The sequence below is a fragment of the Xenopus laevis genome, chromosome 8S (genome assembly GCF_017654675.1).
Source record: "Xenopus laevis strain J_2021 chromosome 8S, Xenopus_laevis_v10.1, whole genome shotgun sequence".
Lineage (NCBI taxonomy): Eukaryota > Metazoa > Chordata > Amphibia > Anura > Pipidae > Xenopus > Xenopus laevis.
Window position 1 is genome coordinate 19,253,999 of NC_054386.1, and position 16,565 is coordinate 19,270,563.

The following is a 16,565-nucleotide window of genomic DNA, read 5'->3' on the forward strand; positions in this document are numbered from 1 at the left end:
TCAGATTCACCCATCACTAACCGTAACTAATATCCAATATATGGCTACATTTTATTTTGTAGGCCGAAGCAGTTTTTTCATGGTTTAATTGAACAAGAAATATATTTTGTACAAAAAACTTAAAAACACAGGAATACTAAATCTAACTAGTCAGTAATATAGTTTGCCATTTACTTTAGTGAATTCAGGGAGGAGAACTGCAGCAAATTAAGCCTTTTGCATGTCACTTTGTGCTATATAACCATCAAGCTGAAAATAACTATTTATCTGGTAATGAAAAAAAAATTGGGGGTAAAAAAAATTCTGTAACAAATGATGCATTTCAAAGCAAACAACCAACTAAGTTTTACTGACCCTAGGATCCCAGACAGGTAAATTCAGATTGCACTCTTCTGGTTGCTTCAGTAGCACAGGATTAGGCCATTCCCTAAAAAGAATAAAAACAAGATTTAGGGGTTATAATTCAGTGTCATAGATTAACCCTCAGCAAAACAAAAAAAACCATGAAGACAAATCAAACGTTCAAATCACAAAGTCTTTATTAAGAAATAACTTACCGAAAGTCCGCTTGCGCTCGTCTTCAGAAAAGGCGATGAGGCAACGATTCATCTTGTGGCGCTCGATTTCTCCTCCCTGGCTATAAGGAAGGCAGGGAGGAGAAATTGAGTGCCGTATGATGGATCGCCCGGTCGCTTTCTGAAGAGGAGAGCAAGCGGAGTTTTGGTAAGTTATTGCTTAATAAAGACTTTGCAATTTGAATGTTTTTTTTGTTTTTTTAAAAAATTGATGTTACTGTTTCTTTAAAGGGATACTGTCATGGGAAAAAGAAAATTTTTCAAAATGAATCAGTTAATAGTGCTGGTCCAGCAGAATTCTGCACTGAAATCCATTTCTCAAAAGAGCAAACAGATTTTTTTATATTCAATTTTGAAATCTGACATGGGGCTAGACATTTTGTCAATTTCCCAGCTGCCCCCAGTCATGTGACTTGTGCTCTGATAAACTTCAATCACTCTTTACTGCTGTACTGCAAGTTGGAGTGATATCATCCCCTCCCTTTTCCCCCCAGCAGCCAAATAAAAGAACAATGGGAAGGTAACCAGATAACAGCTCCCTAACACAAGATAACAGCTGCCTGGTAGATCTAAGAACAACACTCAATAGTAAAAACCCATGTCTCACTGAGACACATTCAGTTACATTAAGAAGGAAAAACAGCAGCCTGCCAGAAAGCATTTCTCTCCTGAAGTTCAGGCACAAGTCACATGACATGGGGCAGCTGGGTAATTGACAAAATGTCTAGCCCCATGTCAGATTTCAAAATTGAATATAAAAAAATCTGTTTGCTCTTTTGAGAAATGGATTTCAGTGCAGTATTCTGCTGGAGCAGCACTATTAACTGATTCATTTTGAAAAAAAAATTTTTCCCATGACAGTATCCCTTTAAGGTACATGATCATGTTTCAGATTTACACAAAATAAGAAATTTAAAATCATTTTATTTAAAGGATGTCTGTGGGAGACTTTCTGTAATGGTTTCTCAATAATGGGTTTCAGGATAACAGATCCCATTTCTGGGATATCACTTTAAAACAGATACTGCACTAGCACAGCCCTTAACCCAAGAACAAATGCCTAATTATACAACACTTTCATTGAAATTAGGAACACAGGGTAATGTATAAAATGGTTTACTTCAAGTTATTACACATTAAAAAAGTGGTGATAATTTGAGGTTTTAGGAACAATTCAGCTATGTTCTGTTAATATTTTTCAAAAGAATAAATATAATTGCTCCTTTATATAAAATAAAGATTTTTTTAACTCACCATTTTGAAAACACTAGGAAAAATTTATGAACAAGAGTCGATGCAATTGCATTTGGATATAGTTGGCATGTCCTTGCTACCAACATAGCCCATGAAACACCGCCAAGAAAACCAAGTATATTTGAGTAGATGTTGTGACCTGGATACAGATAATGGGAACAACAACATAAGCAACTACTAGCTGAACAATATATTTTTTAGGGATGCACCAAATCCACTATTTTGTAGGCCGAACCCGAATACTTTGTGAAAGATTCAGCCAAATACCGAGCCATATGCAAATTAGGTGTGGGAAAGGGGAAAAAAAATTACTTCCTTGTTTTGTGACAGTTAAATGATTTCCCTCCCCGCCCCTAATTTGCATAAGCAAATTGAGATTTGGTTCGGCCAGGCAGAAGGATTCAGCCGAATCCTGCTGAAAAAGGCTGGATTCTGTGCATCCCTAATATTTTTTAATTACTAAATTATTTAAAAGACTTACGTTTGGCCCATAATTTGATTGCTCTGAGAGTTAACCTGAAGCTGTCTATGTTTGGTACTAAATGAAGAATTTCATCAGTCACTCGGCAACCTGTAAATATATGAGCATGAATTCTAATAAATAAAGCTGGAACAACTTAAGCAAGTCACAATAACGATTTAAAATAATTACAATATACAGGGCCACAATTTAAAGGATGTTTATTATATGACTTGGCAGATAATCTTAGGGTTATGAATGAACTTGCTGACTAGGAGTGAAAAACTGTGCCCTCTAGTCTCCAAGTTACAAATTATTGAATAGGAGTAGCAATGGCAAGAGCAAGATATTAATAAAATCAATTACACAAGTTTTCCAAATTTCAATTCAACTGTAAAAACCTTACCATTCAGACTACGTATACATCGTATGTCTAAATTTTTCAGCAGGCTGTCATCTCGGAGGTCTAAATCCTCAGGTATTGTCTGCAGTGCAAGTCTTGCAAATAGGATATCAATCTGAAGAGAATAACAAAATTACTTATTTTAACAAGATTTCACTTTAGTGCAAATTTCCCTTAAAAGACCAGCAAATCGCTGCAAAGAAAAAATAAAATCTGCATTTTTTTAATAAACATGATATTTGCAGAAGACGACAATTCATTTGCATACTATTTGCTTTAATCAAATATTGTCTTTGCTGATTTTAATGGGACACATTTGTTTCTCGAGAAGACAGGAAGCACATATGGGACAAACAGTTATTCCCAATTATTGGGTGGCTCTAAGGAGGTTATTTACTAAACTCCGAATGGAAAAACATGTGATTTTTTAAAAACATCTGACTTTTTAAATATCACAAATTTTTTCGGAATTTATTAAACCCCGAGGATGGAAAAGTCGGAATTTGAAAATCCAGCACCTTAGACCTGTCGAGGTTGCATTTAAGTCAATGGGAGAAGTCCAGATGATTTTTTGATGTGAGCTGGGTTTCATGCAATACGCCGAAATTTTTGAGCAAAAAGCTTAAGAAATCTGAGTTTTCAGGTGAAAAAATCAGAGAGAAAAAAACTTGAAAATCAGATGAAAAATCCTAAAATCGTGAAGTTTTCAGCAAAATGTAATAAATAAGCGTAAAAAACCAGAGTGTATTTGATCGGAGTTTGTAGCAGAAATATTGAGATGAATTCGGACTTTGATAAATAACTCACTAAGTGTTCCAAAAGAGAACCTCCATTGCTGTACATGAAGGTATGCACAGTGGCATGACAGATAACTTAACCAAATGCTGGTATCTTGGAATTCCTTTCTCGCCCATCTGTGCCTACAAAATTGATAGGATTCATCTGGACTACAATGTGACAGGGCAAGTATGCATATCCTATGATGCACCAGAAAATCAACATGCCTGCTTCATTGTATTTTTTGTATAGTTTTTTTTTTTTTTTGGAAGTGACACACAGGGAAATTTATGGGTGTATGCCCACAATTATTCTTGCTCTCCTAAACACAAGGTGTGAACTGAGTCGCGATTCTAGGCGATTACCTGAAAACATCTATGCAATTCCCACTGAGGCCAACACAGTTCAATGTGTAGGCAAATGTACTTAAAAATAACTATAACACACAAGATCGTCCAATGTGCCTTGTCATAAGCATGACATGGCTATTATATATGAGAGAACTAGTACAGTATCAAGCAAAAATGTCATGCCTTATTGCAAATATTCATTGTAAAGCAAACAGTAAGTTGAATATTTACCTCTATCCCATCAAAGCACAATTTAATCACTGGTACAAATGCTTCTTCAACAGACTAAAAAGAAAAGAACCAAAATTATTCTTGTTTTATAATATGTTTATTAACCAAGGAGAATGTTATACAACCCATGCTAACCGAGAACTGAAATTGTGCTTAATGAGCTACTGGTTCCCTTAAAAGATGGGATTACTGACCTTTTAGTTTTCTTAAAAAGGCCATTCTAAACCCATCCCCCTGTTCACCTTTAAAGGAGAAGGAAACCCCCTGGGCGCAAAACCCCTCCCCTGTGTTGCCCCCCCCTCCCTCCTCCCCCCCCTGGAATACCTGTCCCCCTGGGCAAATGCCCCTAACTTGTTACTCACCCCTCTGCGCAGGTCCAGTCCACGGAGTTCACAGACGCCATCTTCTCCCAAGCGATCTTCTTCCTGCTTTGACCGGCGTTTTTGGGCAGTAGGAGCATTTCGCCAGTACGGATCTACTGCACATGCGACAAAAGTCACGAAGTGAAATCGGAAAACTTTGTGACTTTTGGCGCATGTGCAGTAGATCCGTACCTGTAAATGTTCCTACTGCACATGCACCAGAAGACGCCGGTCAAAGCAGGAAGAAGACGGCGCCTGTGAACTCCGTGGACAGGACCTGCGCAGAAGGGTGAGTAACAAGTTAGGGGCATTTGCCCAGGGGGACAGGTAGGCCAGGGGGAAGGGGGGGCAACACAGGGGAGGGGTTTTGCACCCAGGGGTTTCCTTCTCCTTTAACTTAAAGGAACAGTAACACAAACATTTTATGTGACAAATCCACTATAAACTGCTTCAATAACAGCTCTATTGTACATAAAGTTTATTATATTCAATGCTTTGTCCAAAAAACATTAAATCTCTGCTTCCAGATGTACACTGTAGAATGTCGAAAGGGCGATTCTGCTAAATCTGAGGTAGGGCACTCCACATCTCTGCCTAGACTGCTGAACCGGAAGCTAGTTCTTGCTGCTGTACTGAGGATTTTACAGACCTCTGCAGGATTTACTTCTGTGCTGCAAGCAGGGAAGGAATGTCCGTAGCGTAATTTAATTCTGGAAGTGGGTCCACAGCGGTAATTTATTGGGTCCTGGGTGTTAGATTTATGGCTGATCTGGGTGCTACCTTTACCGTTCGCAGCACTGAACGAGCTAAAGCAAGCTTAGGAATAACTGCTGCGGGGCATTCCTTTTCCACTCTCAGCACTCACAGAAGTAATATATATATTTCTGGCATGGCATAAAAGAGATTACAGTGAAGGTAGCTAGAATCTTACTCTCAAATCTTTGACTTCTTCCTGCTGCTTCAACTTCTCATAAAAAGATGAAAAAAAGTCACTTCTATCAACATGCCTTGGAGCAACACAGAGAGCATCAATATCAGCACCTGTATATCAAAGGCAAAACACTGATAATTACAGATGCATAGGAAATCCATTTCTTAATTACCAGACCAAAGCCAATAACATTTCACAGGGTTGTTCACCTTAAAATTAAAAATTTTAGTTATAACATATTGAGACAATTTATCACTGTTGTTCCTTTTGGTTGCAGGTTGAATATTTTTGCTTTGTTCACCAGCTATCGATATAACATCCAATTTACCATACCAACTAGAACATGGTTTGAATTTGTTACTGGAATATAAATAGAAGAAGGCCTGAATAGAAATAATAATAAAAATTAAGCCTCATAGTCCAATTTTTTTTTGTTTTTGAAAAGCTGAAAGTACATAAAACAACCAAAAAAAAAATTAAAAAAAAATTAAAATCTGAAGACCAACTGAAAAGTTGCTAAGAATAAGACATTCTGTAACAATACTAAATTAACTTAAAGGGGGGGAACAAACTGAAAATGTAGTATCAGCTGTACCTTACTGTCATAGAGGCAGCCATTCAGAGCTGAGAAAGGAGAAAAGCACAGGTTAAACAGCAGATAAAAGATAAGTTCTGTGGCATACAATGGGATTCTTCAGAGCCTGTTATCTACTGTATATCCTGTGCTTGAATGGTTGCCCCCTTGACTATACAGCATATAAACTATAGTAATGTTTCTGGAGCAAACACACCAATTTTACCAGTGCAGCGCAACACTACATATATTCTCATTCTTTTAAAACATTTTTTTTGGTGTTTCTGTTCCTGACTTTACATCCCTTTTAAGTTTTCATTTTTGTGATAGATCCCCTTTAAGCTATCAAACTAGATAGTTATAGCAATAAAGCATTGCACGGCACTGCGGTTCCTTAACAGCACTTTACAAATAAAGTAAATGAAAACACTTTTGCTGTTACCTTACCTTTAGTATGAACACCTAATCGGTATGATCCAAAAGTAAAAATCTTTCCACCTACATTTTCAATGACAGACTGTGGAAGATGCTAGTGAAATAAACAGAAAGTTAGCTTTGTAGCTGATCGGTCCAACCTTTCAAAATTAGTGATCAGCAAAACTTTAAATAAAATTTATTTTTGAAGATGTATTCATTGAAGCCAATCTCTCATCAAATAAAAAACAATTCCAGAATTGTCTGGTCCTTTCTACGCATATGTACATGTATATAAATACATTTTTTTATCTTGTTAAATTTTAGTAAGACCCCTGCTTGTTTTAGATTATTTTAAAACCCTGAGTAACTAGCAGGCATTATAAAATATGCATACACAATGCAATACATGTTTGCTTGGGTTAAAAAAATATATCAATTAAAACATTGAATCTCTTTTTAAAGGGGTTGTTCACGTTCCAAACACTTTTTTCAGTTCAGTTTTCAGATTGTTCCCCAGAAATAAACTTTTTTCAATTACTCTCCATTATTTTTTATAGTTCTTGCAAAATCTAAGTTAAGGGCAAGGCCACACGTGGCGTTTTTACGTTGCGTTTTTAAAAAAGAAACTAATGGAAAACGCACTAAGGCAATTCTCACAGGGCGCTTGCAAGCTGAAATCCGCAACAGGACGCCAGTATTGACGATTATAGCAGAAACGCTGATGTGTCAAGAAACTACCAAATTAATACTCTATGGCAGGGGTCCCCAACCTTTTTCACTCGTGAGCAACATTCAGATGTAAAAAGTGTTGGGGAGCAACACAAGCATGAAAAATGTTCCTGGGTGGTGCCTAATAAGGGCTGCGATTGGCTATTGGTAGCCCCTATGTGGACTGGCAGCCTACAGGAGGTTCTGGTTGGCAGTACATCTGGTTTTCATGCAACCAAAACTTGCTTCCAAGCCAGGAATTAAAAAATAAGCACCTGCTTTGAGGCCACTGAGAGCAACATCCAAGGGGTTGGGGAGCAACATGTTGCTCGCGAGCTACTGTTGGGGATCACTGCTCTATGGGATCTGCAAGTTTGAAACCAAACTTTACGTAAATACGTAGCGTATTTTAAATATGGCGTTCCAATTCTTGTGAGATAAATGACGCATATACGTTTTTACAACCGGTTAGGTAATTATGTTGTGAATTGACAATCATTCCTGATCCATTTTGCATGTAAATAATTTTTCTATTTCTTAATAGCTTTTCTATTTCCAGCCAGCTGAATTATGGGGAACAAAACAAGGAGAAGTGCATGTTGGGAAAAGAATCCTACGTGCTGAAAAACGCATGTTGAGGGTCGCATGTGGTTTTAGTGGCGTATTTAGGCAATGTAAAAACACCATGTCTGGCCTTGCCCTTGTTGATTGTTCTTAGTAATTCAGGTGCAGACTCTAAACTGTTACAAATTTGCAACATTTAGTTGATACATTTCTCAGCAGGATGTCTGGGGTATTAGCAACTATTGTATCAATTCTAACAGCTGCCTGTAACGAAACCCAGAGATTCTACTCAGCAGGGACAAAGATAAGAAATGTATCAACTGAATGTATCAATTTAGAACAGTTTAACAGGGTACGTGCCCCCACCCCCATGCCAGAGCTGCTTTAGGGTCAGGCCACACAGGGCGCTTTGGGGACTAATCGCCTCGTTTTTGCAGCGATTCGTTTTCAGAAATTGCCCGAAGTAAGAAACTTCGGAAAACAAATCACGCTTGTGATTAGCGCCAGCGTTTTTTTTTTTCATTTTAGCCGGCGCAGAGTCAGGGAAGGCGTTTGGGGAGATTGGTCGCCGCAAAAACGAGACGATTAGTTGCCAGGCTACCAAATCTCCCCAAAGTGCCCTGTGTGGCCTGACCCTTAAAAGGTGAAAAATTACATTTTAGACTTCAATATTAGAAAAACGGTGACACACAGAAAATAAAAAGTATTTGGAATTTCTGGTGATCGATCTGAAACCAACTAGTTGTTTGAAGGTGAACCACCCCTTTAAGGCTATATAGAACTTTTGGTGACATTGAATATGTAATATTACCTTGAGCTCACTGATTTCCCGGATCCATTCTTTTACCAAGTTGTTTAATTTCCCCAAAATTAAAATTCTGCAAAAATATTCACATAAAAACAGCAAAAGATTAAACATGTTCTCATCCGAATTACAAAGCATTTGACATATCCTTTGGAAGAAGTTATAAACCATTTTGGAATTATTTGCAATAAGGAAAATGCTACAAACTCAAAGGAACAAGACGATTGTATTTACAAAAAACCTGCAAGGGCAATATCTGATGTATTTCAGCTTTGATGTTAGTGAAGACTTTTGAGAATACTCTGAACTGCAAGGAAACCCAAAATGATCCTTCACCAAATCACTGAAGAGGAAAACGTCCAGCAAGAAGACGGTCATGCTAAAAGTGATATACTCAAACAAAACTAAATACAGGAAATGTTTTAGAACCACTAGCCATAATCACTAGGGGCAGATTTACTAAGGTTCAAATGGTAAATTAGAATTTTCAAATTTGTTTGGTAAAAACTCAATACAGAGTTTAAAACCACCAACTCGAATTCTAACTCAAATGTGAGATTTATCCCACCTCGACCCTGGAAACAGCTAGTTCAATTCTTCACCACCTAAAACCTGGCAATTTTACGTAGAAGTCCCCTTGAACCATTTGAAGATGTTAATAGCCTTCCTGACAGTTTTTTTTTTTTTTCCAAAGGAAAAATCAATTCGAATTTTCAGGTCGTTCCTATTTGATCGAATGTTAGACATTTGAGTTTTTTCATCAATGACATCCAAATCAATTTGTGAGTACATTTGAATTTATTAGAGTTTTAAAATTTTACATAACTAAAATTCGACCTTTCATAGAGAGTCAAAAATCTGCCTTTTAGTACTTAATAAGAAATCAATATGCAGGCTGCAGAAAACATTGTGTTAATTTACACAGAGCAGTAGTCTGTTACCAAAGGTAACTACGAAAGTTAGGATTTGTTTCTAGTTCGACAGCTTTTTTGTTTCTGCACACTAAAAGGCAGGCTATAAAAAAAAAAAATTTAGGAAAAGAAATGTAGTTCAGAAATTAAGTGATATCAGAGGCAGTCTAATATCTAAAGTTAGCCTTTAATACCATTACTTACCTATGCTGCAACTGCTCTTCCTCTTCGAAAACTCCATAAGGTTTTAAGGTTTCAATTAGTTTTTGCGTGAGGGTACAATCTGTATCTTTGGGTGCGGCTAAACTTATAGGTGAAGTAATACCAAAGGTCTTCTGTGACTGCTGTGATCCCTGGCTCACTAGAGGACTGAAAAAAAAACAAAAAACAATGCAATGTTAAAATATTAGCTTTAAAATATAGGCATTAACAGTCAAAACATTCTACCCCATTTGAAGTCAGCCTCTAGGGCACTACACTGTATAAATTAGTTATAGGGATCTTTTTAAACTGATATGGACACAAAGTTCTGGAATGTACACGCATTACTTTAAGGATTGTTAAGCAGCCAATAACACAGAAAATCATAATTTTTCATTTTTCTTTTTTTACTACAACAGTGGTGTACGATTTTTTGTACTGCCCAATAATGTCACTGTCTACATCATACTAGTAGATAATTTAAATCTATAGCTTAAAGAAACAGTTCAGTGCAAAAATAAAAACTGGGTAAATAGATAGGCTGTGCAAAAAAATTTTTTTCATTTAATTATTTAGCCGTAATTGTTAATCTATAAGGCTGGAGTGACTGGATGTCTAAAATAACAGAACCCATCTTCCTGCTTTTCAGCTCTCTAACGCTTAGTTAATCAGCCTTTATACATTACATTTCTGGCCAACCAACTATAATGAAAACATTTTTTATTTTGCACAGCCTACTTACCCAGTTTTTACTTTTATACAGAACCATTTCTTTAAATGCTGAATAAGCACTTTCCATTTACGTTTATGGAACCATAGCAAGTTTTAGGGGAGTTTGTTTTTCATTTTTGTGTGCGTTCTTTTTGTTTAAAGGAGAACTAAAGCTTAACTACATAAGTAGCTAGAAATGTTGTACATTATGTTTTGGGCTTCTGTACCAGCCGAGGCAACCACAGCCCTTTAGCAGTAAAGATCTGTGTCTCCAAAGATGCCCCAGTAGCTCCCCATCTTGTTTTCTGCTGATTCACTGCACATGCTCTGGCCTGCGGTCACTTACTGAGCTTAGGGATCCTCACAATATACAGTACACTTAGAATGTAAATGTCCCTTTATAAGGCCGATTAGTAATGAATACAGATAATTACTACATGGCAGCACAGAAACCAGTGCAATTAGCATCAGAATTTAATAATCAGCCCTGTAGCATCAGCTTATATTACAGACCAACATCATTGTCTGCTGGATAATTTGTGAAAACCCCTAAGCTTAGCTTCTCAACAGCTGCTCAGAGCCCACTTAGCATCCGAGTGCCACCCTGTGACAAGTTTGAAGTCCTGGATCATTGCTGCTACTGAGAAGCTGAAACTTTAGGCTGGTGCAATAAGTTCAGTATATAAATAATTTTTAGCCACATGCATTTTTAAGGTTTAGTTCTTCTTTAAGGGTCCTTTAAAGGACAGAAGGCTGGATGTGAAGACTATGGGCAAAGTAAAACATTCTGAGGAACATGATAGATGACACACAAATAAAGGACTAGGAGAGGAAGCGAGTGTATTTTTAGGCCAAAAAGCACAAATACTTGCACTGGTCAAATGCCACTGAAGTGAAAAGCAACTGTGGAAGGTAGTCATGGGCAATTTGCTGGCCTGTGTGTCTAAGGACTTTTGACCAAGTCTAAGTTTTACCTACACATCCAACTAGAAAGCGAGTGTATCATGAAGAAGGTGGAATGATCATATCCGATAAAGGAATTGTTCAGTATAAAAATAAAAACTGGGTAAATAGATAAGCTGTGCAAAATAAAAAAATGTTTCTAATATAGTTAGTTAGGCAAAAATGTAATGTATAAAGGCTAGAGTGACTGGATCAGTGATGTGTGGGTCGGGATTTACCCACACGACTTCCGGGTTCCTTTTATAGACCCACGCTGACGATGATGTCACAAAAGGGGTGGGGCGAGCAGGCACAGCGTCTATAAAAGAAGAACCTGGAAGTCGGAAGCTGGCATTTGATGCTGGGGGGCGAGGAGAGCAGAAGAGCTCAACCCACCACCCACGAACACGACCCATGGGTATCGGGCTAGCCCGCACATCGCTAGACTGGATGTGTAACATAACTAGAACACTACTTTCTGCTTTGCAGCTCTCTTGGTTTCCACTGATTGGTTACCAGGCAGTAACCAATTAGAGACTTGAGGGGGGGGCACATGGGTCATAACTTGCTTTTGAACCTGAGTTGAATGCAGAGGATCAATTGCAAGCTAACTGAACAGTTATGTCCCATGTGGCCCCCCTTCAAGTCCCTGACTAACTCCGAGTTAGAGAGCTGAAAAGCAGGAAGTTGGTTTTTGGTTATTAGGTTAGACATCCAGTCACTCCAGCCTTTATACATTACATTTTTGGCTAACTAACTAGATTAGAAACATTTTTTTATTTTGCACATACAACCTATTTACCCATTATTTATTTGTACACGGAGCTCTTCCCTTTGGCTATACTATCAGTTTAAAAGGCCTATGTTTCAGACTTTACAATGCAAAGAGAAATAAATAACACCCCGAATATAATTTTTGCTTAGCCAGTGACCAATAAACACCTCTTCCCATCCTTAAATAAACAAGTCCTATGAAGACGGGGACGATGACTTGCAGATCTAAATGTGAAGAGCCACAAGATGGGCATCCTAATGCTGACTGCTCGTTAAAGGAACAGTTCAATGTGAAAATGAAAACTGGCTAAATAGGCTGTGCAAAAGAAAAAATGTTTCTAATATAATTAGTCACAAATGTAGTGTATAAAGGCTGGATGTCTAACAATAGCCAGAACACTGCTTCCTGCTTTTCTATAACTCTAAGATAGTCAACGACTTGAAGGGGAGGCCACATGGGACATAAATGTTCAGTGAGTTTGCAATTGATACTCAGCATTCAGCTCATTCAAAAGCAACAGATATGACCCATGTGCCCCCCCCCTCAAGTCTCTGATTGGTTACTGCCTGGTAGCCAGGGTAACCAGTCTGTGTAAACCAAGAGAGCTGAAAAGCAGGAAGTAGTGTTCTGGCTATTATGTTAGACATCCAGTCACTCCAGCCTATTTAGCCAGTTTTAATTTTTACAGAGAACAATTCCATTAAGTTTTAAAAGCAGTTGTGCTGTAGAGCTGCAGGCAGGGTATTACTGCACATGTATCGATGAGTAAGTTCCGCAGTGTTTGTTTATATAGGAGACTAGTCCGTGAGTGAACCATGAGCCAACACTCCACCAGGGCTGCTTCCTCTACACTGACCGACCTTCAGCTTTTTCGCAGTTCATTTCCCCAAGCTCTGACTGCAGAACACACAAAGCCAGTCACTTCCCCTCTACAGTCACCGCATCCGAAGTTTCCGCCAACCTTTCCGACCAATAATGTCCACCATTTTAAAATATTCCTTTAGCCCAATGTTGCGGGGCATTACTTCCGACCCATAAAAAGCGAGCCGTAAATAGAGACACGCCTGGTTTAACCCACGGGCCCCTCACCTGTTCACAGGACATCGCCCTTTATACTTACAACGGCATGGTCACCCTCCCCTCCCGCAGCAGCAGGGCATGATACTCCGAAGGAAGGCGGCGGAAGAGGAGAATCCCCTCTTCTAGAAACCGGTTCCGACGAACAACAATGAGCTACCCTAACCGGAAGCTTCCGCCTAATAGCTTCCTGTCTGTTCTAACATGGCGCTCACTGCTACCACAGCAACCTCCTGCGTTACGTAACTCCCCGGGGCGGAGCTACGTTTCATCAACAACCCTGACGAAACCGAGGCGTCAAGAGAGATGTATTGAGGAAAAATATCATTCCTCCCATGTAGTGGGAGGAGCTTTGCGGTGCTAATTTCTAACACACAGCTGTGGGCTATGGTTGGTGCTTCAAGGGGAACCAAAATTAAATAAATAGGCCCACATAGCACAGAAACCATGTGCGTCCACATATAGGGGCAAGGGGGGGCACTGTCCCCTAAACTTGTACTTCAGGCCTATCTTGCCCATGTGCCAATGCCACAGCCCGGGACCCTGAGGGAGAAGGCACTTACCCCACCACACGATCATCATTGTCAGACTGGGACACCAGGGGCCAACCCAAAAACTTGAGACGGGCCCAATCTCAGTACTATTATTCTTCCTCTCCTCGCTCAATCGCTATTTTCCTAGTCTGTTTTCTTTACATAATATAATACTATCATCTATTATTCCATCTATTTCAGGCAGTCCAAAATGCGGCCCCGGAGTAGGGTTGCCACCTGGCCGGTATTTTAAACACCTGCCAAGGCCGGGGCCAGTATTACAAATTTACAGGCAATGTAGCTGTCGGAAAATTTGTAATACACTTAAAAAGACCGCTCGGCCCGCCCCCAATCCCCAGTAAACTTACCTTGTCCTTCGGTTTTTGTCCTGGCCGCGACGTGGCCCCGCCCCTTTGCATCACAACTCGCCCCCTTTGACGTCACACCACACCCATTTTTGTACCCGCCCCCCACCAGCCGGAAAAAAAAATTGCAAAGGGTGACAACCCTACCTGGGAGCCAATTTCAAATTTACACCAGCCCTCAGCCTCCATCATGAAATTAATAATAATGCGGCCCCCCAGCACAGTGCAATCAGGAATCCCATAGCAGTAATATTAAGGTACATTAGTGAAAACGATCTGCCACTTGGTCTATACTGCTGCCTGTGTGCTGAAGGTTAGCAATAGACACGGACTCTCATGTAGAGACGCGTTGTTTTCGCATACTTCTTTAGCGCTGAAGCAGTGCCGTTTCTGTGTATATTGCGCCTGAGGCGGCTCCAGTAATGCTGCCCCCCTAGCCCGATTCCATTTCCGGGGGGATGCAGCAATGCTAGTGCGGAGAGCGCAATTCCACTCTCTCGCCCTAGTAAAGTCGAATTTCCGGTTTAAAAAGCGGCTTTTTGCTGCCCCTGGAAAACAAGCTGGCGATGCCGCCTGAGGCGAGCGCCTCAGCTCGCCTCATTGGCGGATCGCCCCTGGGCTGAAGGTGTCAATAGACGTACTGACGTGCCAGTAGAGTAAACTAAAGAAGTATGGCATCACTACGTGCCGTTACGTGTCTATTGCTAACACCTTCAGCACACAGGCAGCAGTATAGACCAAGTGGCAGAACATTTCACTATTGTACCCAAATATTACTGCTACAATTACTCGATTCCTGTAATTTAATGTTAATGGTTCAAAGAATGTCGGGCTGAATGGTCGGCCCCCCACACATTTTCACCAATCTGGCTCTCGTTGCAAAAAGTTTGGGCACCCCTGATCTATTTAGTCTTTTTGTCCTCATAGAAATAAAGAATGACCATAAAATAGGCCAAATGTTTAGCAGCATGAGGGCCCACTGACACCTGGGCCCAGTGGGAGTTCTCCTGGGATCCCGATGGGCCGGTCGACACTGACTCTAGCATACCTCCCAACATTTTGGAAGTAAAAAGAGGGATAAAAAAAATTTCCGCACGTAGCGCAGCTAATTGTTTGAGCACGCCCCTTTCTGTGACCATGCCCCCTAATTACCATGTTCGTTTAACAAAATTTGTCTGGTTATGAAAGTTTGAAAATATTTCTCCTTATCTAAACTGTTTATTTGTGTCTCAAAATTGTTATAAACTATCTTATTTGCACCTGTTAGCTGTTCTGTGCTCTCTGCTAAAAACCAATTAAGTTAGAAACTTTGTTTCTTTTTATGGCTGTTCAGTGCAGAGAAAATACAGAATTTTTAGTACAAATGAGGGACTGCAGGTTGAGCTGTCAAAAGAGGGACTGTCTCTCCGAAAAAGGGACCGTTTGGAGGTATGCTCTAGGTCAGTGATCCCCAACCAGTAGCTTGTGAGCAACATGTTGCTCTCCAACCCTATGGATGTTGCTCCCAGTGGTCTCAATTTATGTATATTGCAAAGTTGCTTGAAATGATGTTTACTTTTCAAAAAGCTTAAGTTATGTTTTTGTTGAGTTTCCCTTTCAGTGTTAATCCTAGTAAAGAAGAAGCTGAGCCAATTTTAGATTGTGTAATATATGTATTTTTACAAACAAAATACATCATATGTCAGTGATGATCTCCCTTTCCCTCACTGTCCTACTACTGTATTTTGTAGTTTATAAACTCTGCTCTTACTTCAGTGTTTTTCACTTGTTCAGTTTAAGAGCACAACATATATGTGACCATGGATGAATTGTCAGTAGTGATGGGTGAATTTATTCACCAGGCGCGAATTTGCCCATTTCGTCGGTGGCGATGGTTTCGACGCTGGCGTCAAAGTTTTTTAGACGCCAATGATGGGTTGCTGCAATGTATCACTAATATTTCACAAATTTTGCGAATTTCAATGGACAAACTGGACAAATTCGCCATCACTAATAGTCAGCCGTAGATAATTTCAAAAATATCTAGGACTGAAAGTAACTGTTCAACCCAAATCTTGCTGTAAATGACCCTCATTGTGGGCTTTCAGACTTTTTTTAAGGCAGGTTGTATGTGGCAAGCTAGGGTTGCCACCTCGATGGTATTTTACCCGCCTGGCTGGTAAAAATGATAGTTGATCCCATTGTTATTAATAGGGAAAAAGATAAATATATAGGAAAGCCAGTATTCTTTTTCCAGAAAAGGTGGCAACCCTAATACTATCATATAACCCATTTCAAGTTAATCTGATAAAATTATTAAAGGAGAACTATCATGAAAATGAGAATTTAATATAAGCTTCATGCTGAAATAAGAAACTTTCTAAATACAATCAATTAAACATTCTGCATTGTTTCTGAAATAATCAAGTTTATATTCACTATTCCTCTTTCAGCATCTGTTTCTCTTCATTCTGTCTTCATGCAGCAGTGTGTCAGATGAATGATCCAATCCAATATATGTTATGGGGGCTCCCTTTCCTAGCAGATGAATTAGAGCTCACTCAGATAACTGATTCCAATACAAACAAAATCTAACATGATAAATGCCTTTTGTACAAATTCTGCATGTAGAGAGACAGGATGTCTGGTGATTTTAATAG

The 16,565-nt window shown here is 39.3% G+C and overlaps 1 protein-coding gene across 4 annotated transcripts in view; it reads right to left on the reverse strand.

The window, feature by feature from the left end:
- The window catches only part of papola.S (poly(A) polymerase alpha S homeolog), a 43,681-nt gene extending 30,379 nt beyond the window's left edge, over positions 1-13,302 (reverse strand). For 3 of the 4 annotated variants that reach the window (XM_018232392.2, XM_041575283.1, XM_018232391.2), the window contains exons 1-10: positions 13,072-13,301; positions 9,527-9,691; positions 8,418-8,484; positions 6,365-6,446; positions 5,344-5,453; positions 4,051-4,104; positions 2,696-2,807; positions 2,311-2,400; positions 1,830-1,968; positions 355-427 (exon numbers count right to left, since the gene is read on the reverse strand). In XM_018232392.2, the coding sequence (XP_018087881.1) occupies positions 355-427; positions 1,830-1,968; positions 2,311-2,400; positions 2,696-2,807; positions 4,051-4,104; positions 5,344-5,453; positions 6,365-6,446; positions 8,418-8,484; positions 9,527-9,691; positions 13,072-13,079 (900 nt within the window). In that variant the 5' untranslated portion in view covers positions 13,080-13,301. Of the gene's footprint in view, positions 1-354; positions 428-1,829; positions 1,969-2,310; positions 2,401-2,695; positions 2,808-4,050; positions 4,105-5,343; positions 5,454-6,364; positions 6,447-8,417; positions 8,485-9,526; positions 9,692-13,071 lie in introns of all 4 variants that reach the window. The other variant, XM_041575282.1, reaches the window with a different exon arrangement.
- Positions 13,303-16,565: the final 3,263 nt, after the last annotated feature.